Genomic DNA, 25093 nt, shown 5'->3' with positions numbered 1-25093 from the left:
CTACTGTGTACGGTTCCTTTTCTTCGGTATTTGGTTGCAATGAGGAAGCTGGGCTAAAAAACCTTTTGCCTTAAGCCTTTGTTTGGATCTCATTTCCTCTCCTCTGAGAAGAAAGTAATACTCAGAGTTGTGCTGGCAAAACAAACTGCTCAGCTGATGTCAGTACCTCTCCCGGCTGTTTACTGTATGGCTCGAAGCAAAGGAGTTCAGCCGACCAGGCCTCACCTCAGTTTCTCCTGTCACCGCCACGTGGATGGGTGCAGCATGCATGAATGAATAGCAGAAGGTTTTTTAGGGGAATAGTATCATCCTCCATCCTGGTCTTCACACTTCCCACCTGATGGGTGGGTACTGTAGTGAAAATGAGCACTTTCGAGCCTAAAACTTCCCAGTAACTAACTGCATGAGTGTAGGTCATCCACTTAACATTTCTCTGGTTTTCTTTATTTTCAAAGTGAGAGTGTTGGGCTGAATTACTGTGTTAGGCTGAATTAACCTAAGAATACTCTTAATCTCACATTCTTTAGTGGGAGGTTACTAGTGACCCCCCAAGGGCCCGGATCCAGGGCCTTTTTTCTGTAGGGTCCTCTGCCATATTCGGTGTTGCTGACTCCCCATTCCTTTCTGGTTCTCCCCTTATTCTTCTGTTTGTTTCTTTGTCTTCACAGCTTTCTTTTCCTCTACTTCTCCTGACCCATCTGTTTAGGGGTCATTTTTTCCTCTGTGAACCACACCGTCTGGTCATATCCCCTTGCCCGTTTTAAAAATCATATTATTGATCTTTTACCACCTGTAATTTTAGAAGCTCTTTATATACGGTTGGTCTTTGATATGAGTTGCAAAGTTTCTTTCTTCAGCTTTTCAATTGGCTTTTTACTTTTGATGTATGTATGAACCACACGAAAGCCTTCTATTTTTATGTCATCAAATTTACCAGTCCTTTGCCTGTTTGAATCTGTATTTGAGTTCCCAAAAAAGTTTCCCCATTCTCTGGTTTTAAAACATCCCATCTATATTTTCTTCAGTTATAACAATCTCATTCCAATAAAAGATGCTACCAAAAAAGAATTTAAGGCAGCCTCTGAAAATGCATGCTAAAAGATGAAAAAATAAGGGAGAAAATAGAAAGTGCATGAAGTTGCGCAGGAGGTTTTACTATAAAGACATTTTGATTCACTGGGGAGTGTATAGATGTTTTAGTTAGTGCTGTTAGACCAACTACATAGCCAATTGGAAAAATACAAAATTAGATTTGTTACTTATATCCTAAGGAGAGATTCCATGCGGATCAAAGATTTACTAACATTAGCATGAAAAAGTATTTTCACATTCAAAGAAGAAGAGTATTTTGCGTGCTGTCTAAAATCCTTAAGAGATCAATCTTATTAAACAAAATATAATTGGAAAATAGACCATATCCAGAAATTGTTAATTGGTTTATAGTGGAGCCAGACTAGCTGAGAATTGCAAGAAAGGCTTGATAGAAGAAAACCCCCAAAGGTCTATTTGAAAGTGCTGGAAATCTACCAGGACATCTAGGACTTGAGGGTCCAAGATTTATGTGAGGAAGGAAACTCAATAAAGTGAGCCCAACATTTGCTTTGCTTTTATTCTTGAGATAATCTTAATCTATAAGTGGCATGTGGAGAAATGCAGAGAAGTTAAGCAGAAGGCAGCTGCCAAAGGCAGAGAGTCTGAGTAAGGCTCTTGGCAGTCTCATGGGGCTGGCATAGCAAACATTAGCTACTAAGAGAGCTGGTAATCGAAAGAGGGGCTAATATCTTACAGAGAAAGGACAGACAGGAAAGAGCCCCTAGTAGTCTGAGCTGCTGTATATTTTGAGGCAGGTGCCAATTTCTAGGTAACCTAGTCTGAGAGAGGCCAAGATGAAAGTGGCAGTCAAGAGGCAGGAAAACAAAGTAGACCTTCTAGCAGTTTTCTGGTGCTGGGTAGTTAAAAGTGGAGGAATGGACCACTGATACTATATGAGGCCTTATAAAGACTAAAATAGACCAGGAGTCACAAAGACTGAAATCCAGCCTTGAGAAAGCCCAAATCCTGATTGGATGAAACCTCTTTTACTGCCTGCTAGAAACTAAAGACTCATCCATAGTATCTAAAAGTTTTCATAGAAAATGCTATATTCAGTCACAAATTACAGGGCCTACCAAGAGAGGAGACCAAGATTAAAAACAAACACTAGAAGCAGACCCACAGATAACCCAAAAGTTGGCATTATCAAACACAGAATTTTAAAGAATAAATGTAAGTGTGCTCAAGAAGTTTACCAGAAAACTATAATTTATATATATGTATGTATGTACACGCGTGTGTGTATATGTGTGTGTGTGTGTAAAAGATTTTATTTATTTATTCATGAGAGACACACACACAGAGAGGCAGAGACACAGGCAGAGGGAGAAGCAGGCTCCATGCAGGGAGCCCGATGTGGGACTCGATCCCAGGTCTCCAGGATCAGGCCCTGGGCTGAAGGTGGCGCTAAACCACTGAGCCACCCGGGCTGCCCTATAATTTATATTTTGAAAATAACCAAATAAGGGAAATTTATAGACCAGAATTTTTTCATGAACATAGAAGTAAAAAATCTAAACAAAATATTAACAAATTAAATACAGCAATGTAGAAGAAGGAAAATATAATTAAAATGGATTCCAGGAATGCAAATATAAGTATTTTCAAATAAATTATGTAATTTACCACATCAATAAAATGAAAAGAAGAAAAAATATGGTTATCTCAACAGTTGCACTAAAGCCTTTTGAGAAAATTCAGCATCTATTTATGATAACTCAGCAAGTAAATAATAGAAGGGAACTGCCTTAACCTGATAAAGTATATCTATAAAAAAGCTATAGCAAACATACTCAGTGGTGATATATTGAAAGCAGGGAAGGTATCCATTATCACTTCTGTTCACTGTCATGCTGGAGATCCTAGTCAGTGAAATAAGGCTGGAAAAATTACAGAAGAAATAAAAGAAATAAATTGTATAAGAACTGGACAGGAAAATGAAAACTTTCTTTACAGAGAACATGAATATGTAGTTAGAAAAATCTAAAAGAATGCACAGATAAATTATGATCTGAATGAATAAGTAAATTTACAAAGGTCACTGGACATAGTGTACAAAAATCAATTGTATTTCTACATGTCAGCAACAATTATGGAGAAAAAGGAAATTTGCAGGATCTAGTTTACAAAAGAGTTAAGAAAACATCAAATGTAATATTTTTATCTATTGCTGTGTGACAAACTACTCTAAAACCTAGTGGTTCAGAACAGTCACTTTATTTGTTCACAGTTCTATGGGTCAGCGATATAGGCTGGACTCTGTTGAATGCTGCTTCTGCTGGACTCACCTGTGGTTATTCATCTGGCAGTCGACTGAGATTGACTGGTACATGATGACCATACTCACATGTCAAGTGTTAGGTGTTGGCTGTCAAAAGAACCTCCTTGCACATGGACTCTCAGCTTATTCACATGCTGGAGGTGGCAAAAAGGGCAGAACATGAGCTCCAAGGCTCCTGAGGCCTAGGCTCAGCAGTCACACAGTGTTACTTCCACGCATTTTCTTGGTTGAAGCAAATTACAAGGTCAGCACAGATGAAATAGTCTCTACTAATGGTACAAGATGTAAAGAAGATATGGCCATTTTTAATCTACTACAGATACCTAGGAATAAATCCAACAAAGGTGTATATAAGACCTTTGCATGAAAAACAATGTAACATTAAGAGAAAAGAGAACTAAATAGATAAGGGGACATACCACATTGATAAGTTGAAAGATTTAATACTGTGAAGTTGGCATTTCTCTTCAAATTAGTCTATAGATTCAGTGCAATCTTGATGAAAATTCCAACAACTTTTTGTGGCAGATTGACAAGCTGGTTCTAAAATTTATTTGAAAATGAAAAGTGCAAAGAATAACCAGGGTAATCCTGGGGCGGGGAGAAAAGAACAAGGTTGGAGAGCTTATACTATTAGATTTCAAAACTCATTACAAAACTACAGTAATTAAGACAGTGTGGTATTGGTAGAAGACAGGACAAAATGAAACACAAAAGGGAATCCAGGGATGCCTGGGTGGCTCAGCGGTTGAGCATCTGCCTTTGGCTCAGGTCGTGATTCTGGGGTCCTGGGATCGAGTCCTGAATCAGACTCCCCGCAGGGAGCCTGTTTCTCCTTCTGCCCGAGTCTCTGCTTCTCTCTCTGTGTCTTTCTGAATAAACAAATAAAATCTTTAAAAAAAAAAGGGGGGGGGGATCCAGAAACAGACACATAAACTCAGTTACTCAACTTAGGACAAAGTTTATACCACACTGCAGTAGGGGAGAGGGTGATCATTTTAGTGAACATTGCTTAGGTGATTAGATACCCATCTGGGAAAAAAAAATGGATCTTTATTTCTGCTTCACAGCATATAAAAAAAATCAAATCCACATAGATTATAGATTTAAATGTGAAAAGTAAAACAATAAAAAAATTTTTAGTAAGCACAGGGTGTACCTTTCTGACCTTGGTGTAGATAATAATTTAACCAGGAAACAGAAAGCTCTTTTCCTAAAGGAAAAGATTGGTAAGTTGGATTTCATTAAAACAGAATTCTGATCATCAAAACACACTATTTAAAGAGTAATAAATCACAGAATGGGAAAAGATAATTGCAATCAATTGTAGTACATCTGTTCACCAGAGGACTTATATAGAAAATGGGTAAGAAAAACACCTATACCTACAGAGCAATAAGAAAAAATTCGACAACCCACTACAAAAATGAGCAAAAGACTTGAGTAGACACTTCACAAAAACGGATATCCAAATGGCCAATCTGAGTGTGAAAAGGTGCCTCATCTCATGCTTCACCGGGAAAATGGAAATTAAAACCACACTGAGATACCATTATACATCCATCAGAATATTTGTCTTTTAAAAGGCTGTCTAGGGCAGCCCTAGTGGCACAGCGGTTTAGCGCCGCCTGCAGCCCAGGGTGTGATCCTGGAGACCTGGGATCGAGTCCCACATTGGGCTCCTTGCAGGGAGCCTGCTTCTCCCTCTGCCTCTCTCTCTCTCTCTGTGTGTGTGTGTCTCTCATGAATAAATAAATAAAATCTTTAAAAATAAATAAATAAAAGGCTGTCTATACCGAGTGTTGAGGAGGTAGAACAACAGGAAATTTCATAGACTGCCAGAGAGAGCATAAACCAGTTCAGCTGCTGAGAATGACTGTTGGGCAGTACTGTGTATACGAGGAATGAATGTGTACAGTCTTTGTGACACAGCAGCTCCACTCCCAGGTATATATTCAAGAAAAGTGTGTACAAATGGGCCCCCAAAGACATGTCTGTGAATGTTTTTAGCAGCATTATTCATAATAGCACAAAACTTGAAACAGCATGATTGTTCAATAACAACATGGCCTAATAAAGTGTGTTTTATTCATATATTGGAACTAAAAATGAAAATTAAGCAACTGCAGCTATATGTAACACCCAGAGTACGCACTGATGGTTTCCTTTATAGAGCATTCAAAGCAGGCAGTAGAGGTCAGGATAGTGGTTACCCTAGGGAGGAGGGAGAAGTACCTGGGAGGCCACGGTTGGGAAAGGGAGTGCTTCCTAGATGGGAGTAATCATTTACTCTCTGTCTCCCAGGTGATGGTTACATGGTGGTTGTGTTCACTTTGGGGAAAAAACCATTGAGCTCTACGTTTGGTTAGCACACCTTTCTTTTTCTTTTCTTTTCTTTTTCTCTCTCTCTCTTTTTTTTTTTTTTAGAGGAAAGAACAGAGAGACTCTTTTTTTAAAAGATTTTATTTATTTATTTATTTATTTATTTATTTATTTATTTATTTATTTATTATTTAAAGATTTATTTATTTATTCATGAGAGACACACAGAGAGAGAGGCAGAGACACAAGCAGAGGGAGAAGCAGGCCCCATGCAGGAAGCCCAACTTGGGACTCGATCCTGGGTCTCCAGGATCACGCCCTGGGCTGAAGGCAGTGCTAAACCGCTGAGCCACTGGGGCTGCCCTAGCACACCTTTCTATATGTGTGGTAACTTCAGTCAAAAAAAGTAAAGCACAACATGTATACAGAATAGACCGGAAAGAATTATGCGGTGAAGCTGATAGTGTTTATTTCTATGGATCTATGTTACCTTGGGTGACTTACATAGATATTTTGTGTGAATATTTTACTTTCATAGTTACAGGAAAAATCCTTATTTATAAATATCAAAACCTTGACTCTCATAGGAAAGTTAATGTAACTTGTAGCTTTCATGGAATCCAAAGTTACCGCACCCTGGAAGGCCATCAGATGGCTTACATATGTCATTTCCTTTCCTCCCTAACTAGGCCCTAAAGAGTACCTTGGGATTTCCACTGATTCGGTTTGAGGACGCTGTGATTAATCTGGATCCGTTCACTCGGGTACATCCTTATGAGACGAAGGAGTTCATCATCAATGATATCCTCAAACATTTCCAGGAGGTGAGCTTTGGAGAAGTACTTAGTGGCTGGAACATAAGCAGAATGTTTGTTTTGGTTGTTTGGGAATTTTGGTTACTAAGACATTACTATTGAGAACCCAGTTAAACGTTTGCTGTAAGGGGTCAGGTCACAGCCCATGAAGCCATCTACATCATGAAAGTCCTGAAATGGTGTCTTTGATTTATGAGCTGTCTTGTCCCTCCGAGAACTAGTCTCAGGAGGGGCTCCCACTAGATTAGTCGTAACTCTTAAGAGTTTAATTGATGCTTTAATAACACAAAATACTGTGACTTCTCTATTTATTGGGCATGGGTCTACTTTCAGCAACCATATCAGTGTTCTTGGAGCCTCTGAGATTCTGCCCTAGAGTTGAACTTCAAATTTTTATCAAGTTGGACATTTTCCAATTTGTATTTATTATCCAGACTCTTTGATATTAGATAGGTCAAGATCGTATCAAATTTATTAACTGTCAAAGTTATATATTCTTTTCCCACTTCCTTTTTTCCCTCCTATCTCCCTCTTTTCTTTCTTTGCTTCCTTCCTTGACTTTCTTAGTTGGTGATATTTCCATTCAACTGTTTGGAGAGTGACATAGAGATCCCTGGAATCTGGAATCAGACAGTGGAGAGATGCAGAAAGTGGAAGGTTACTTGGTAGATCTGAACGTGCCCTCTCTATGCACCGCCCCCTCTGCTGATAATGAGGGGAACTATCACTCCACTCTCCTTCCTCATTTTCCTTCTAGAACTCTCCTGCTGATGATTTCCCTATTTTAGGAACAATGAAGAGTGTAATGTATATACTAATAAATATTTGTAAAGGATATTTCCTGTTGCATAGCTCTTGTTTATTCTTCGAAATGGCTTTGAGGAGTATTTCTGAGTACTGGAAGTCATCTCTGGGGTCCGTGCATTGGGAGACCTTGGGTGGAGCTCATGGAAGGATAGGAGCTTGCAATGGATGCGAATGAAGAGGTTGTTGTGGGTGTGGATGAGAATGGAGGACGAGAACTTTTTGCTCAGGACATTCTACCTGTAGGTATCAACAGGTGCTGGTTCTCATCTCCTCTGTCTGCTCCATTTGACAGGAGCTCCTCAGCCAGGCAGCCCGGATCTTGGGATCAGTGGACTTTCTTGGCAACCCCATGGGGCTTCTGAACGATGTTTCTGAAGGGGTTACTGGACTGATAAAGTATGGAAATGTCGGGGGCCTCATCAGGAATGTCACACACGGCGTATCAAACTCTGCTGCCAAGGTAAGGAAAGAAAAGTGAGATCCATTGTCACTGACCTCGGGAGTCATAGCTGTGAGGCTGTGAGGAGTTGCACATGTGGCCTTTGCTTCCTTGCCCACCTGCCCTGCCTCCCCACCCGTCTGATGACCTGGCACTGGGTCCACTGAGCCCCCCGCGTTATCTCTTCTTCCTCGGGTCCACCACCACTGCCTTTTCCTGGGTTCCGGTTGTCCCCTCCCTGGGTCACTGCACTAGCTCGTCCCACCCCCAACCCGCTGGGCTCCGCTGCCACCTGCACAATGCCACCAGAGTGAACTCGCTTTTGATAAACCTAGGATTTGATTGTGCTCTTCTCCTACCTGAAATCTACCAGTTACTTCCCACAGCTTGCAGGATAAAGTCCGACCTGAAAACTGGCTTCTAGAGCAGCAGAAGGAAGGACAGTGGTATCATTCTCCTGTGTCCTGCTGTCTGGTTGGCTTTTTTGTTCATTGGCCTCTTGTTTGGTAGACATCTTGTTATTCTGCAATTTCTTTTCTGGCAGGAGCTGATTATATGCGTGCAGCTGGGAAAGGAAAGGTAGTTGGAGGGGAGTTACTCTTTGCCTCTGTTTCCCTCTCCTTCCTGTTGGCTCCACAGACTTTCCTCCTGGCAGTTGACCTTCTTGTGAAGGAACAGGGTTTGAGAAGGCACCTGTGCTCTGCTTCCTTCTGCTGGAGCCTGTGTGGCCATGAAATCACAGGTGCCCCCCGTCTGTGAGGCTGTCAAGCTGGCTTTAGCATAGGGAAGCCGTTAGTGGTGCCACATGGGAGGCTGTCTGAAGGGCAGGTGAGAAAGTGAGTTGAGCAACACTTCTGTATTGCGTGGCGATCTTGGTGACGGGGTGTGAAAGCTGGGGATTTATTTCTGTTTTCCACACTCTTTTCTAGAGGTGATAGTTCTTTAGTCAGGTCAGTTTTCAGTACGGTAGTTACGTCAAACAGTATACTCTTTGGCCTGTGTTCAAAACAGACAGCAGAGGAGCAGGAAAGACTTTCTAAATCACGGTTGGGAACCAGACTCAGGTTCAGAGCCTGAATGAGCACTCACACTTCTGCCATGAATCATTCTTCATGCAACCTGGGACCTTCACCCCCACGGCGACGTGAACCATTTTAGCAGTTGCACTCATTGCCCACTGTCCTTTTAGCTACTCAACTTGGCATAAACAGATGCACTTTGATATTCAGTTCTAAATGCCCCAACTGCGAGATTTTATTTAATTTGATGAAATTTTAATTAACATAGGGAAGCCTCTTTGGTCTTATAATTACTTTCTTTGTTTTTGAGGGAGAAATGCACTTACTATTTATTGAGAGACCTTCCTCAACCTTGGATAGAAATGCACCTACCTCACAGGCTCACTATAAGGATAAAATGAGCTAGCACGTTATGAAAACTTTGAAAAATAGAGGCGGGACAAGAGAAATGGGTCCTCACTCTGACTCTTACATTTGCATCCATGTAAAATGTTCAGACTTTAGCCACCAGGGAACCATCAGTGCCCCTGACATGAAAGCCACAGTGTTCCAGGCTACAGAGGAGGAGGGTGTCAGGCACAAAGAGTGGGAGAATCGGACTCCATCCGGGCCAGTTTGGCTGTTAGGAACCCTGTCACTAACCTGCTAGACAAGAATGAAGAAGTTGGTAGCTTGCCTGTGGCCTCTGCGGGTCTCTCCAGAGTTTCTCTGTACCATCCTGGTGAAAAGGGTTGGCCTTTGCTCTATTCTCCCTCATTTATGGAAGTCGCATGTGTTCCTTGGTTCTTCTGCTTCCCCTGGAAAACAATTTTAGAAGCCCGAGCGCCCGCACAAGAAGAGAACCTTCTGCAGAAAGGGGTCGAGTACTCCTTATCCCAGTCCTCACCCCCAAATCAATATGAAGGCCTGTGTGGCCCTGATCAGGCATTTTATTGAATATCAGGCTTTTTTATTGTCTTTGGATTTGCATAGGAGGACTGCCTTCTAGGGCCCAAGGCCTCTTGAATGGGAACCCTGCTCCCTATGTGGTTGGGGTCCTTTTTCATGCAATTCTCTGGCCTTTAGTAAACTAATCAGTGTTGGCATCACAGGCTGCTACTCAGAGGAATTGCTGTGTAAATTTATTTGGATACCAAGAACCCTGGGTGTGTTATAAAAATTAGGCCGAATATCTAAGATGAGAAAGCAAGGAAACTTAACATTACTATTTCTTGTTGGAAATGGTAGCTCCGAAAGCCAGGCCTGTCAACTAAATAGGCACTCAGGTCATCTGTGTTTCTGTATGTATGTAGTTTGGCTAAAGATCTCCATTTTCTTGAAGTTTTGTGGGTTGAAATCAGACCTTTAATGTTGCTTTGGGGGAATGTTTTGTTTGCTTTTGTGTGTACACAAGAGGAGTTTAAGGAAGTGCAAATGACCACAATAATCAACTGTTGGTCTGTGGGAAGTATTCCTTTAAAGAATGCCTGAGTGCTCATGATTAAAGAATGGGGTCAGAAGACAGGACTGCACCTCACCAAGCCCACCAGCCAGGCCCACTTGGCTGCAAAGACCAAAGGGCTTTAGCCATGGTTCTTTGAGCTTTGAGTGGAGTGGAGAAGCTCCATAAACTTCTCGAAAATAATTAGAAATATGATCTACATGTATTATTCTGGAGCAAGAATCTCAAGTTTTCATCAGATTGTCAGGCTCTTTTTTTTTTTTTTTTTTTAAGATTTTTATTTATTTATTCATGAGAGACACAGAGAAAGAGGTGGAGACACAGGCAGAGGGAGAAGCAGGCTCCCTGCGGGGAGCCCGATGCCAGACTCAATCCCAGGACCCCAGAATCAGGACCTGAGCTGAAGGCAGATGCTCAACCACTGAGCCACCCAAGTGTCCCAAATCAGATTGTCAGGCTTATGGCTTCCCAAAGATCATACAGCACTACTGCAGACATAGAGTTGTGCACTGGCAGTTGGGCTACCAGGGTTCTAACACTATTCCTGCCTTTTAATAATCTTTTTCTCTGTTAATCTTGAGGTTGTTTTTTTTTTTTTCTTTAACCAATGAAAAGATGATGCTAAACTCTGCTGCCCCCACCCTGCCCCGCCCCACCCCGCCCCGCCACACCACTGAGCTGAGGAGAAAAAGAGATGAAGAATGTGAAAACCCAGTGAGACATTAAAAGGGAATTCATTCTGTCACATAAGAAGGTAATAGATCTGCACGTCTTACTTGTCCCTGGATAGATGCTGTGAATTATTCACAACAAATTTTTTATTTCAGTCCATCATATCCATTTCTGGGATTTTTCATTACAATTTGAACTATTATTTAGTTTATTTAATATTAGCCTCAAGAAAATAGACCTAGGAATTAATCTGTGCCCTTTGTCCCCTTGATTTATATGAGCCTTTTCTTCTCATCGCCCAGCCCCCGGACATCTGCTTATGGATTCCAGATATAAGGTGATATGACTTAGGGACTGGCCACCAAGCTGTGAGCATCTGTTCCCTGACTTCCCTGCCTGGTCTTGGCTAAAGGACTCTAACCCTTTGAGTAGAACCTCAAAGATCTGATCCCCTTCTAAGACCATGACAAGACGATTGCTCCTAGAGCCCTTTCCAGGAATAGAATTTATTTAAGAAAAGCACAGCATTTCAAATTCCAGAACCATGTCAAAAGGACAGGTTTTTTTCCTGCTTTTCTGCTCAGGAGATAGAATGGGGAGTATTAGCTCCATTATATAATGGAAGAAACTGAGGCCCGGAGAGGTCAGGTGACTTGCCCAGGGTCAGTCAGGTAACCATAGAGTCAGGACCCGCTCTTCTGCACTAGCACTTCCATTCTCATCTGCAGTTACACTTTTGAGATATTGCTAATGGCTTGATTGGTTCTAGACATGCCTCTCTATATTAAAAACAACAACAAGAAAAACAAAAACAAATAAAAAGGCCTGCCCAGTCTTAGAACGAACTTTGATAGCTTCTAGGAAAACCATCTGAAGATAAATATAAGCAAGTTACATGAGAGAGAAGGGGAAAGAGAGAGACGAGTCTGTCTGGATAGGTTCATAGAAAGCCCAGCTAGGACTTTAGGTAGAATTTTGTTCAGTTCTTCGGTCTCTGTTTGGGGTGCAGTGTACAGAGGAGCCACTTCCCTTCCAAGAGGACCTTTCACTGGCCTTTTGTGCCCAGGAAACCAGATCTGGGTCTGAACGGTGATGCAATGGACCCTGAAGCCAGAGACCCTCAGCCAGCCCCTGCCATCAGCCAGTCTCCGTCGTATATACGGTGACTGTTGAGGGCAGAGGGGTCCATCTGCCTTTTGTTTAAGAAACAGCATTTGTTTGTGTTTGTTTTGTGGGCAGTGTATTTACAAGGCTCAGACAAGGCTGAAAGCACTGTTTATTCAAGGCAGAAGTTTTATCTTTACACAAAAGAATGTACTGAGTGCCTGCCTACATGGATTCTGAAGGGGAAAAGGCAATTTATGACTTGTATCTGTTTTTGTCATTATGTATGACTGCTTCATTTTATAGTTGAGCTGATTATCCCCATAATAGCTTTTCCATGTACCTGCAAGCTAGTCATAGGTGAATGCCTTCTTATAAGTATCAGGGTCTTAGTATATTCAATTGGCACAAAACTTCAAGTTAAATGAATATCAAGTCAGACAGTGCTATATCCCTTAGAGAATGCAGAGTTTTCTGTTTTCAAAATGGCTTTGATCTAAACAAGTCACCCAAGGGATTTCTTTTCCAGCCAAGAGGAGGTGTCTTCAAGTTGTTGTATATAAAGAAATAACTCAAATTCTTGGCAACAGAGTTTTTGTTTTATTTTCCTCTGATAACCTGGAATGCTAAAATGATTCCCTTAGTCTGAACTCTTTTTTGGCTGAGGCAAATCTTAGATGCTGAGTGACCCATCCGTGATCTATCCTGACTTGGTCAAATCTCAGCTATCTGTGAGAGCTGGAAGTGTGTTGGGTGGCATGAGAATCACATGAGTGACCACCAACCCCGGATGTTCCCACTGCCCTACTTAGCAGCCTTGTTCATGAAGCTCAGGGAGTGGGGTCTAGCTGCCCCGTTTTCACTCGAAGCAAGCAGTTCAATAGCCAGAAGCAGCAGGGAGATGCTACTCCCATCGAAGCTCTCTTTTTGAAACAGAAAGATTGCAAAAGTTCACATTTGTCTTGATGCCCTAATAGTAGTTCAGTTAGGAATCAGGTCCTTAAGTTATCTTCTAAGACTGAACATCTCGTATTTCAGAGGAATCCACTCTGTCTTCCAAAACTTCAGTCTATGTGGTGGAAAAGTATGTCCAGTTGCTAAATTGAAAAGGCAGGAAATATTTGTGTCCCCCAAAGAATAGTGGTTTTCTACCCCAGTGTAAACATGGCGAGTGAAAGAATAATATGTTCAAGGTTCCTTGGGTTGACTGGTTCCCCCCAGAGATGCGGTAGTGATCCCTGTCTGCATTTCAGTAGGATTCATCCAGGACGTGCCCTTTCCTGCAGAGGTGAGAACTGTAACCTATTTTGATAAACACATGAAGGACGAATCAAATTCCGATTCTTGGCAGTAAAAGGTCAAAATACTCCTTGTGGAAGGTCTGTTTTCCTTTACTTCTTTCTCCTTTTTAATCGTTATCTCCAGAAACCGCTCTTCATTTTAAAGGAAAGCTGACTCCACGTGTTTTCTTAGGAGACAGAGGGGACTCTTTGGTCAGTATCATCCTTAAAGATCAGAAAGGGACGTGGCTAATGCAGCCTGCTTTGACTGAGCAGCTCCTGCACGTCAGGTGCGGAACCATCTCACTTAATTTTCACTTGGACGCTTTAAGGAAGGCGGGCTTCTCTCTCATACAGATGAGAAGAGCAAGACCACGGTGGTCGGTGACCTTGATTAAAGTGAAGGTTGGGAGCCTAGATATTTTCCTCCACATGGTACAGCTTTGCAGATAAGATCCTCTGCTCAACCTGGACCACGTAGAAGCTAGAACACAGGCAGTTGCAAACAAGGAGTAAAGCTTGGTTTTCTGTTCACTTCCTGCTCCACCTCCTCTGTGTTGGGGCTCTTGGTTTGCCAGCTGTGATCTCTAGGCTGTCGGAATTAGTCTTGGCTCTCTGGGGATCCCTACCCTCGTGTAAGAGGCTTGAAATGGGAGAAAAGGATTGAAAGAGTTTTCTTTATCTAAACAGAAAACGTATGGACTCAAAAGCACTTGAGAAAGCCGACTGTACTTTGTCACACACCCAACGTGCTTGACCCCAGATTATTCAGAGGATCTGTGGCCCTCGGGCCTTCGCTGCTGCCCTGGTGGGGGGAGCAGGCCAGAGCTTCAGGCTGCCTCACGTGTGGCCCTGTGCGTGTGAAATTGTAATTTCCATCTCCTGGACTTTGCTGCTTTCAGCATTTCTAAGCCACTAGGATGTCATTTTAGAGCAAAAGATTTGATTTTTAGCACGGAGTATATGAAAGGGGGAGAGGGGTGCTTTTCCCTGCAAAGTGAAAGCAGGAAGGAAACCCATTTTCTTTCTCACTCCTGTCTTTTCTTGCCTCCTCTTAGTCTTTGGACAGCTGTTGAGATCTTGTAGAGGTGTGTCTGTCTCTGGGTTCTGCTCACAGATAGGCTTTCAGGGGCTTGATGATACCATGGCTTGGGTCAGGAAGCCAGACGGACAGGGCTGGGGGCGGTGTGTTGTGCCTGAGAGCAGTACGGTTAATTCTAGTGACCTTTTCTGTAGTTTGCTTCTCGGAGGAAAGAAGCAATAGGATTTAAGCCTTCCTTACTGAGATAATAATAATACTGCTTTATATTTATTTTGATTTTAAGTTGTTGATGAAACATTGATATACCTGTGACCCTTTCTGTAAGACAGGTGATATGAGTACCATCACCGTGAAGAAACTGAGGCCCGTGGAAGTAAATAACTCACCCAGGGTGGTTCATACAGAAAGTAATAGAGCCTTGGACGTCTTCTTTGGTCTCCTGAATTCTAGAACGTTGCTTGACAGGACTTCTTGACTCTTACCTGATAATGTAGAAGCTGACACCTGCTCTGTAGACTTGGGGTTTCTACCGTCAGGGTTGCCTGTGAGCACCCCCCTCACCCACAGAGAACACAGGTGGAGAGGCTTCGTAAATCATTAACCATGGTGCTGTAGATGTGGACATGTAGGCATCTTGTGTTTGGGAGCGCACAGACGGCATGTGTGGTGAGAACAATTCTAGGACCAGAGTTTTGTGGTGAAGTGGGACATGGTGACTGAGCAATTTAAGTTTATATCAGGACATTACATTAAGTAATTTTTGCAGTGTTGGAGGTGAGGAGACATTTCCTGTGAGAGACCGTGAGAGAAGAGGAAGATTCTTTCAGAAGGGGCGAGAGTCCGTAAATAACGGGCACACCACGCTTACCTCACACGGGCACGAGGGAAAGATGCCTGCTTCTTTCTTTTCCGTTAAATAACAGTGGTGAAACCTTCCCGTGCCACTTTTTTTTTTTAAGATTTATTTATTTATTAGCGAGCTTGCAAGAGGGGAGGGGGAAGGAAAGGGAGAACAAGAGGGAGAGAAGCAGACTCCCCACTGAGCACAGAGCCCTACACGGGGCTCCATCCCAGGCCCCTGACGTGACCTGAATTGAAATCAGGAGTCTGACGCTTAACCAGACTGAGCCCCCCCAGGCGCTGCCCCCACCTCGTGCCATTTCCACAAACTGGGAAATTTCCTAGTTTGGCATGTGAGGAGGGTAGGGATAAGCTTGAAAACCAGGAGCCAGAGTGGGGAGGCCAGGTGAAGAGTGAAGGGAGAGTGACAGCAAGCTGGCTGTCCAGGTCACTCCCCGGCCCCCCTCACACCTGCTCCCCCCTTGCCTTGCATCACCTGTTCAGGATGCCCTGAGACACCCCCCCCACCCCGCTCTGAGTTCCAGGGGCACCCTGGCTCCCATTAAGGAGGGACCACTATTGCCCTGGGAAGATGATAGCCACGTATGCCCACGTCTCAAACATGCCCTCAGCAGACATTTGTTGTCAGGGGCTGGATACTGGAGGCTGAGGCTTACAAAAATGTGGGTTTCTGAGGGTGATAATATAGAGAGAAGGAGTGTTTCACCTGGGGTCTATCCCCTTTCCACAGAATATGTGCTGTGGGGGCTGAGGGCCGAGAACGCTGTATTCCATTCTTCAAGGGTGAGATGAGCTTTGTGAGGCAGTTGTCTGTGCTCCCCTGCATCCCAGAGACTTAAAGCTTCTGAAAGGCAAAGATCTCATCTGTCATCGGGTTTTGGGGGGTTTTTCTTTTTGCCAGTTTACTCTGTGACAGCCGCGAATATTTGTTATAGGAAAACTGAGGTGATCCGGGCTGTGTCCCCGTGTGCTCTCTTTTGGGAGTCGGCCACCAGCACTTTCACACGGGGGGCATTCAACCCACACAGTGAGTAAGTGACGTTCCTGTTGGGGTTTTTTGCATCGAACTATTTTACAGCTTTAAAGTTTACGTATGATTTCTTCCGAAACACAACTAAAGCTGACTGAGATCCAGAATGGTGCTGCATGTATAGAAACAGCGACCGGAAGAGGCTGCTTTCAGGGTCCTATCTCCCCCTCCCCTTCCCATCACTCGGAGTCTAGGACATCGGCCAGGATCAAACGAGGCCAGGCGCACGTTACTGGATCTGGCCCAGGCTCTGCTTAAGGTATTAGGAAGCCTAGGGAAATGGTTATAGGGGAAAGAGGGGGAAACCTAGTCTCTCCTAATCTAATGAATTAAAATAATATTTATGGAAAATATCTGTTTGCTTTATTAGAGGAAGATGTTTAAGTAAACATTTCCTGCAAGCTATTGAATTTATACAACACATTGGTTTGGAAGCAATAGCTCTCAAGTGTTTTCACTGAAATGAAAATTAAGCAGAACATGATTCCAAACAGCCCATTGTTTCGGCCATGTTGCCTTTGAATGTTTCCGAGCAGGATATTATGGCCAGTGGGGTTGTATTTTCTTTATTGGTAACTTGAAAATTGGCAGGGATGATGCCAAAGGTCCAGCAGGAGAGCTGCTAATAGCCCCTTGTACTCTTACGGACATGTAGCCTGGGCAACATACTCGTTACTATTTGATCTTCACAAACTGAGACATTAAAGAGGGTAAGCGTTGTTCACACTTGACAGAAGAAATTGAATCACAGCGAAGTTGAGTGACTCCTGGGGGATCAACAGGGAGTGTGCAGAGGAGGACGGGCCGGCGGCTCCTCGACAGCCCCAGGCTCTTGCCTCAGACCACACCGTCTCCCCCTGAGGGACTAAAGTGCGTCCGTGAGGTGATTGAACCTTATGACATCGTGGTGGGGCCAGCAGGGCAGGCGTGACGATCCCTTCCCTTTTTGTGATGGGAAACTCAGTCACACAAGTTAAGTGGTTTTGCCAGAATCCTGCAGTTGTTGCCGGTGCGCAGGCCTCACAGCTGTAAGCCCACGGCTTTTCCCCGCCTGACCGGCTCCCGGCGGAGGCCGAGCGCCTTTCGGACTTGGGGAAAGTCAGTTGGGAGCTAGTCTGACTTCCCAGGAGCGGGCTGCACGTTCCTGGCACCCCGGCTACGTTGCGTGAAGCCCGACTCCAGAATCTCCGCCGGGCGTGCCCGAGATGTCACAGAATCGCTGACAGAGCAGAAGGACGAAGCCAGCTCTCACCAGCCTGCGGCTACCTGCCTTTTGATTTTGTGTCCTGTGCCATCAGCAAGGAGAGGCTGCTGCAGAACGTTCTTTAAAAATGTTTAAAAACAGGACAGATTGAGGTGCCTCCACGAATAAGGTGTGTGGAGAAAGAAATTCTTGGGACGGAACACAAGAAGACTTTGTCACTAGTTTCTCTTTAAAGATAAAACACAACAGTGAACAGTGTCTACTTTGGTTTTATGAAAAAAAAAATTGAGCTCTGTGGGAAGCCTCGTAACCTCACTCTCTCACCTTTCCCTTTCCACTGAGGTCTCGAACCTACAGCCCTTGCCACCCCTTCCAGCTGAACACTGCAAAGCCAGCTCTTCCCAGGCTTGAACCCTCAACACAACCTCTGATACGTTCATAGGCGCTCCTGGAACACAGATCTGGGAAAGAATCTGAAGGTCAGCTTTTTGCCCTCTCAGATGACAGATGGAGAAACTGAGACCCAGAAAGCTTCTCAGAGCTGGTTAGTCACTGCGCCAGCTCTACATCAGGCCTCCAGGGCTACAAATCTGGTATCGTGTTTGAGTTGGGGGTCGGCAGCTTGTGGGGCCCGCTTCTTGTCCTCCTAGAAGCGAAAGAGAGAGAAGCAGTGGGCCCAGGGCCCTGACCTCGGGTACACCTTCTCAGCATTCTCAGTGTTGAGTCAAACTGTGTGTCTGTCTCCACCCTAGTTTGAGCTCCTCGAGGACAAGATTTCAGTCCTATTCATCTTAGTATCCTAACCCCAAGCGCACCGCACCGAGCATGGTATGCAGAAAGCCCTCGAGCCTTGTTGAACCAAACCAATCTGTTTTATGTAAAGGTCAACCCACCCGAAGAGGGAGGGAAATATAGCTCCTTTGAGGCGCCTGGCATCACTGGGCCTTCGGTGGGGTCTCATCCAAGGAGCAAATCCGAGCAGGATCGCTCCTCACCTGGAAGCAAGACGAGGCCTCCTCCTCGCACAGAGCGCGGGTGGGGCCCCTGCGCAGCGTCTCCCCGCCCGGCTGGGGATGGGCAGCCGCCGCTGGGCCGAGCCAGACGGAAACCGACCAGGCAGCGCAGCCTCTGGTTGGTGCCACAGTTAACCTAACTTTGTTGGTTAAAGTGAAGTTTTTGGAATTCCTCCAAATGTTCGTGTGTGTATCTGCGTGTTGTTAACTACGATTGTTGTCTCTGGGCTCCTTCTCCAGTGTGCGTGAGTCAGGGGAGAGGAAAGGGGAAAGGGAACCTTCTGTGTGGATTCTGACCAGGCCAAGAGCCGGCTGCTTGCTGTTCCGCTCCCGGAAAGCCACAAACAGGAACGTGTGCCCGGCACAGCCTGCCCGCTGCCCAGCGAGCCTGAGGAACTTGACCGTGAGAGCACTTGGATCTGAGCGTGCGCCGTGTCTGGTTCCTCCGTCAGGGAGGGACTGGCTGCTGCCTCTGGCTGCCGGGAACAAAACGGCTTGGGCCCTAAGTCCCATAGGTGCTGGCCACGTTGCCTTCTGCACAGCCTGGTCACCCTCCTCTCTCCCATGTAAGCCAATGGCATGCGGGTGAGGAGATGAGTGAGCCGGGGGGGGGGGCGGGGCGGGGGCGGGTGTCCTGCCAGCGTGGCAGGGGCGCAGGGTCGCCGGTCACTGGGCTATCACTGCCCTAACCAAAGTCGGGGCCTGAGACCGTCACTCTTTGCCTTTTTACTTAAACGTGGACCACTTGAACAAAACAGCAGACCAAATGGTGACGGAGGCCCGAGCCGCCCCAGGCCGCCTGCTCCCCGTCCTTCTGTGTCAGAGTCTTCATCGGGGCCCAAGCCCTCGGGCACACAGCACAGCTCTCCGCTTGCTTGTCGGCGCAAGATTGCAAAGAGTTAACACTTTTGCTTTTTCGGAAAGTTATCTGTGAAGAGTATTAGTTGTTTAATAAAGCGTGCCTGCCCTCCCGATGAACCCGCCAGTGACTCTGCAGCTGGGGTCATCCCAAGTTCACGCGGTGGACTTTTGACTGCCTTCTGTGTCTGTGAAAACAGTCGGCAGCTCCTGCGGGGATCATTCATTCAGGCCTGTAACACAAAACTGTTGCCAATGGGCACCTGCTGGGCGGCTTCCCAGGAGGGCTGGGAGGGGGATACCAGACTCACCAGGCATCTGCGGCGATAAGAGCGGCAGGGGGTCCGCTGGGAGCCGGCGGCCTGCAGGCTGGTGTCAGAGTGTATCAGGGAGCCGGGCAGGAGAGGGTGTGAGCTAATTAAAGGCCTCTGCAAAGGGGAGTAGGGCGTGTGTGTGTGTGCGTGCGTGCGTGCGTGTGTGTGTGTGTGTGTGTGTGTGTGGAGGAGGGGTGGGGGAGGTTTGGAGTGCATTCCCCAAATTTCTAGCACATTCTTTATTCCTCTCTTTTATCCCTCAAAACAGAGGAAAACAAATCAAAGAGTCTGAATTTCTAATTCGGTTGCTTCTAATCTTAAACCACCGTCCCTCCCGCCTGGTGCTGTATTGGTTCTGGCTGCTCTTGTCACGGAGTCACATCGACCAGCAAACCCAGGTTTTGCCACGTTTTCCCGGGAGGCATCCTGTTCTTGAAATATTGTAGGTCGACGGCTTGAGTTTTGCCCTTTCCCCCCCAGTTTGCTGCATGTGGGCCGCGGGGTGTGCTCTGGCCTTTGCCCCGTGTGTTTGGAGAAGCCACTTGCCCGCCGTAGGGGGCGCTGCTGGGAGGGTGACAGGCTGGCGCCCCGAGCGCCCTGAGGTGGTGCGGGCGCCGGCGGCCTCGGAGCGCGGGGCAGAAGGAGCACAAGAGTTCCTTTTACACTTAAACTGACCTAAGGGAAAAAAAGTCAGCTGGAAGCATTAGCTTTACTTGCTCTTTTGCTTCTGTTTAGCGTGTACGTGTCCCCTCCCCCAGCGGCGGACCAACTTGTTTAGGGACCCAGGTACTTGGAGGTCTGTGGTATTCTCGTCATCTGCCTGGGAATGATACATTTCCTGAAAGCACTTTTGTTCCCCTACAACCCCAAGCCTGCGTTGTATTGTTTCTGATACAGTTCACGTGATCTTGGCTGTGTCAGAGAAACATTTAGACCAGTGTCGTACAACGTGGTAACAATCCTAGGAAATTCCAGTCAAAAGCCAACAACCTGCTTCCTTCATTTCTGGAGCGCTGGTGTATCTGGCTTTGTCTGTATTCTGATAAGGAGTAGCCACAATGTTAATTTTGTATTTCCTTGCCTTTGTCTCACGTAATCCGTTCCCGAAGCCGCCGTCCAGGAGGCCGCTCGCGGGAGGGGGCGAGCCACAGAGGAGGGATCAGCCTGAGCCCGCGACGGCCGTTGGCGCGTTCTCACTGCGGGCGTTTAAATCTGCGTTACACTTCTCCTCTCAGCGTCACCATATAGAAAACACGGGAAAGACGCCGCACTGATGACACAGTTGAGGGGAGTCCGGCGTTTGAGCTAGTAGCTGAGTGGGCGGCTTTACAGTGGTTCCCAGCTGGTATCTGCTGGCGGCTTCCCTGTGTGCCAGGTACTGTTCTGAGTCTTCGCACCACTTGACTTGTTTAATCCTCGAAGTGCCGCATGCTTGGCCCTGCCCCTCGCCAAAGTCATACCCTCCCCGACGGCTTCGATCTTGGACCCTCGCGCAGTCAGATGTGCAGGAGTTAACTGTGTAAGTCTGTGTTCTCCAGGGGCTGCAGAGAATCTGAGTCACGGTTTAAAGTCCTTTCCTCTGTTGTGTAATTCGCTCCTTTGTGGATGCTACACCAGCCAAGCCAAAGCCGTGGCCGTGACCCAGGGCCAGCGCCAACCCTGTCCGAGATGCCCAGCGAGGGCATTTCAACTTTGCTCTAGCTGCACATGCAGAACCAACTAAATATGTAACAGATCTGTTATTTATTGCGTCTAACAAGAAGTTCACAGCTTAAAAAAAAATATTTGCCAGCCTTTGTCCTAGGAACAGAGGAAACCAAAGTTCTTCCCCACTTAGGATCACATTCCAGCGAGAAGGTTCCGTAAGCAAATGCGTATGAGGAATAGTCTGGGTGCTAGGATGGAAGTCTTGGCGGATCCAGTGGGTGCCAACGGAGGGGGCCGACCATTCAACGTAGGGCAGGGAAGGCCTGCACAGAGGATGAGCTGCTTGTGCCAAATCTTGAAGTCCAAGGAGATGTTGGTTGTGGGGACAGGAAGTGGAAGGGTGGGGATGGGCCCCAAGGGGCCCACAAGGGGCAACCCGAACAGGGAGCTCAGGGATGGGGAGCAGCAGCACGTGGGGAGGTGACTCAGGAGCAGTGGCACTCAGGTGGTGGGCTGCTCCGCCATCCGGTCTCCAGGAGAGGACTGGCCCATCGTTCCCTTCTCCCCGTACCGGTTACAAGGGAATTCCAAGGTACGGGACCTCAAGGAACTGTTCACCTTTTAAGCCTAGTGTGGTTGTCACGAGTTACCTCTTTCACAGAGGGGCCCACCCCCTCCGGAAAAAGCAAACCTAACTTGCTTTTTACTTAATTAGAGCCAAACCAATTCCTGGCCTGTTCACAGCAGGTAGATTGCAAATGTAGCCAAACTCCTCTTTCTGGCCAGAGTGCCTCCGTCCAGAACTAAGACGCGGATGGCCTCTGGCACTTCCAATTAACCTGATAATTGCATCTAGATAGAGCAGAAAATCACCTTCCCCAAAGCCCAGAGCAAACGCACTCCGAATCCTTGTCAAAGGAGAAGGCATTTAGGCCGCACTTAATACAACTGGACTAGAAAGGCGGGAAGGGGCATACCTGGGTGGCTCAGCGGTTAAGTGCCTGCCTTCGGCTCAGGTCAGATCCTGGAGTCCTGGGATCGAGTCCCACATCAGGCTCCCTGCATGGAGCCTGCTTTTCCCTCTGCCTGTGTTGCCTCTCTCATGGATAAATAAATAAAATCTTAAAAAAAAAAAAAAAAAGGCAGGAAGGGAGGTTGTGGGCTTTATGCTTCAGCTGTGATTTTCTGCATAATTTGAAGCTCAACAGGTGGAATATTTGCCATCGATTCCCAGCCGTGATTGAGGAAATAAATTTATCTGACCCCGTTTGATCAGTCCATAAAACTGTTTCACCGTGTTCTTTGGGCTTGGCTAAACTAGGTAGAACCTAAATTTGAGAGAAAAGAGAGCACATTCTATGTTTGAATGTGTTTTGTGGCCTTTCTGCCCTCAACCCCATCCTGCCACATCCACCTAGTCAGTAGATTTTTCTCTAGAAATCTCTTCTTTCTCATCTCCACTCACGGCTGGTAGCAGTGTCCAAACCATGTCCACTTGTGTTTGGAATCTTAGTTTTTCATGTATGGATTCAGAGAGGACATTTATCTTGAGGTAGACGTGACTACTGTCACGCTGCCGGATTTGGGCCGAGGCTACGTAGGGCTCCCTGTGACTTTTTGGAACTTGAGCCTCATGCCTGAGATTGCAGTGCAGGCTGGCGTCTGCCTCAGCTCTGGGGTGAGAGAAGGTTTGGGTCCTCTGACTCTCAAGACTGAGTTTAGGTTGGGCTGCGTGATGCATGTCAAGTACTTGACATGCATCTACTACTTCTTCAGTAGTAGAAGGACAAATGTCCATCAGGAGTGGGATCTCTGGTCCTCGCCTCCCCAGTGCTTCTGTGTGTGTTCTGTGGTTGCTTCACCACCCCTGTCACCCCGAACTTGAGCATCTGTGATTGCCACTTGTGTCCTAGAGCTAGAGGTATTTGCATAGCACAGGAAACTTGTGTTTCTTTACATTTTTGTTGGGTTTCAGCACAGGGTTTATTGCTCTTTTCCATTGCTCCTTTTCTGCTCGGGGAGAAAAGCACGATTCTGTGCTCACTGACCATGTGGAGGTTGGCTTCTCATCCCCTCATCTCTAACAGATAAATAATTATGGAGTGAGAGGTGTTCCATCTTCTCATGGACGTTCATCACTGTTGGGATGTCTGCACAGTAGAGCTGACTGCTGCGTTTGCTCTCCTTTGCCTTTTCCCCTCCAGATATTCCCGAGCTCTGATGCGGCCTGGCTAACCCCTTCTGGGACGCCTGTGCTGCGAACCAGCACTGAAAGTTTTAAGCGTAAAGAAGAACTAATGCTCGATCATTTCCTGTGTGCCAGGCACTTCCTGCCCTCCCTCCTTTCCCCTTCCTTCCAGCCCCTCGGATCATAAGTTGGAGTCGTGCTCGACTTCTGTCGAGAGAATTAAAGTGCCTCCGAGAGAATTCTTGGCCAGAATCTCTTTGTCTCCTCAGTATCATCTGGAGCTTCATGTATAGAATAGACAAATAAGTACCAGCGAAGTCTAAACCAGCTGCCCCTCAACGTGAGAAAATGTATTTAGTTCACATAGCTGAAGAGATAAAGAAGCAGCAGCACATTTCTGGAGGTAGAGACTTTCTGGTCAAACCAGTCAAGTCTTTGAGGTCATTGATGCCCAAAGCTACCCTGGGATCGTTCTGGGCTCACAAGGAGGACCAGGGCCACCTGTCTGCTCTGGAGGTGGTACCGTCCCACGTACATCCACACTGCGTGCCATGCTCTGTCCAGAGCACTGGGGATACGAAGGTGGACAAGACTGGCATGGCACTGGGCATGCCTCAACAAGCTTCGCTCCCCCTCCAATCTGAAGGGCCACCACCACCAAATCCCCGGAGTGGCTAGTTTTTAAAGGGACAGTCTTCTAATTTCACTTTCTCATCTTGTTCGTTGAAGTGCTGAAGTTTAAGTCCATTGTGCACTCTTCTTTGGCTAACAGGAAGTTGTGGCACTTCTCTGAAGATTAAGAAACATCCAAGGCAATCAATTCCTATTCTCCTGTGTCCCCAGCCCTTGGGTAGACTTAACAGTGGTCATTATGGCTCAAGATCCCACAAGAGACCCCTTCTTGCCCATCAGCAAAGCCACAGGCTCTCTATGCAAAAAAGTGAGAGCTGTTCCATCCATCTCAGGGAATTCGTGGTCTTGTCTCCTGCCTTTGCCTTGGACTTGGGATGGTCTTGTTTTCTTCCTAGATGCTGCCCTTGGATCTGCCCTTACGCTTTACAGCTATAGCCCAAAACCAAATGATGCCTGGGCTCACGCTTATCTGGGAGAGGTGTCATCAGCTGCTACTAAATTTGCTAGCCTCTGTTTCTAACTATGTCAAAACTTACGGGTATTGAGGGACAGCATTCCATGTGTTGATCCCTGTCTTACATTATTTACTGTAGGTACATGCCTTCACAACCTCCAGTTAATAGAAAAATAGGCAGTGGCAGCAGTAACTTTAGAACCCTCTAGTAAAAGATATGGCCACAGAGGGGGGACAATGGAGGGAGTAACAGCTTGAAAGGCAGGGAACTTAAGGACGGCCTTTTTAAGATTGAGCAGATTCTCTTATATTTGTCAATCTGAGAGGAAGAGGCCAGAAAGATTGGAGATACGAGACAAAAGAGGATTGCTTGAGCATCATCTAAGACAAGGTCTTATAAGAGCATGGAAGAAGGCTCTAGATTTGGCAAATACACCATTTTATCCAATTTAAATTGGAGGAGAGGAAAGAATTCTTTTCCCTTATTAGAATCTATCATTTGTATGAAGAGGCAGTGGGGCTAGCTTGGAAGAGTGGGACAGGAATGCAAAGCACATCTTTATTTGGCTCTAGGAGT

The 25093-nt window shown here is 46.0% G+C and overlaps 1 protein-coding gene and 2 long non-coding RNA genes across 12 annotated transcripts in view; 1 reads left to right on the top strand and 2 right to left on the bottom strand.

The window, feature by feature from the left end:
• VPS13D (vacuolar protein sorting 13 homolog D) overlaps window positions 1–25093 on the top strand; it is a 236859-nt gene that overhangs the window by 148983 nt on the left and 62783 nt on the right. For 8 of the 9 annotated variants that reach the window (XM_072828308.1, XM_072828307.1, XM_072828306.1 and 5 more), the window contains 2 exons: window positions 6385–6519; window positions 7610–7777. In XM_072828308.1, the coding sequence (XP_072684409.1) occupies window positions 6385–6519; window positions 7610–7777 (303 nt within the window). Of the gene's footprint in view, window positions 1–6384; window positions 6520–7077; window positions 7343–7609; window positions 7778–25093 lie in introns of those variants that run through there. The other variant, XM_072828313.1, reaches the window with a different exon arrangement.
• LOC140634422 (uncharacterized) lies at window positions 6146–7769 on the bottom strand. Its single transcript, XR_012031932.1, has 2 exons — window positions 7555–7769; window positions 6146–6545 (listed from the first exon to the last, which is right to left on the bottom strand). It is a non-coding gene; the product is annotated as an uncharacterized lncRNA (long non-coding RNA).
• LOC140634421 (uncharacterized) lies at window positions 17483–19726 on the bottom strand. 2 transcript variants are annotated; one of them, XR_012031930.1, is made up of 2 exons: window positions 19592–19709; window positions 17483–18055 (listed from the first exon to the last, which is right to left on the bottom strand). It is a non-coding gene; the product is annotated as an uncharacterized lncRNA (long non-coding RNA). The 2 variants fall into 2 exon arrangements; XR_012031931.1 differs by lacking the exon at window positions 17483–18055 and adding an exon at window positions 19137–19513 and having other exon boundaries at window positions 19592–19726.

The sequence above is a fragment of the Canis lupus genome, chromosome 5 (genome assembly GCF_048164855.1).
Source record: "Canis lupus baileyi chromosome 5, mCanLup2.hap1, whole genome shotgun sequence".
NCBI lineage: Eukaryota > Metazoa > Chordata > Mammalia > Carnivora > Canidae > Canis > Canis lupus.
Note: the sequence above shows the minus strand (reverse complement) of the source record. Positions and strands in the feature narration are given on the sequence as shown.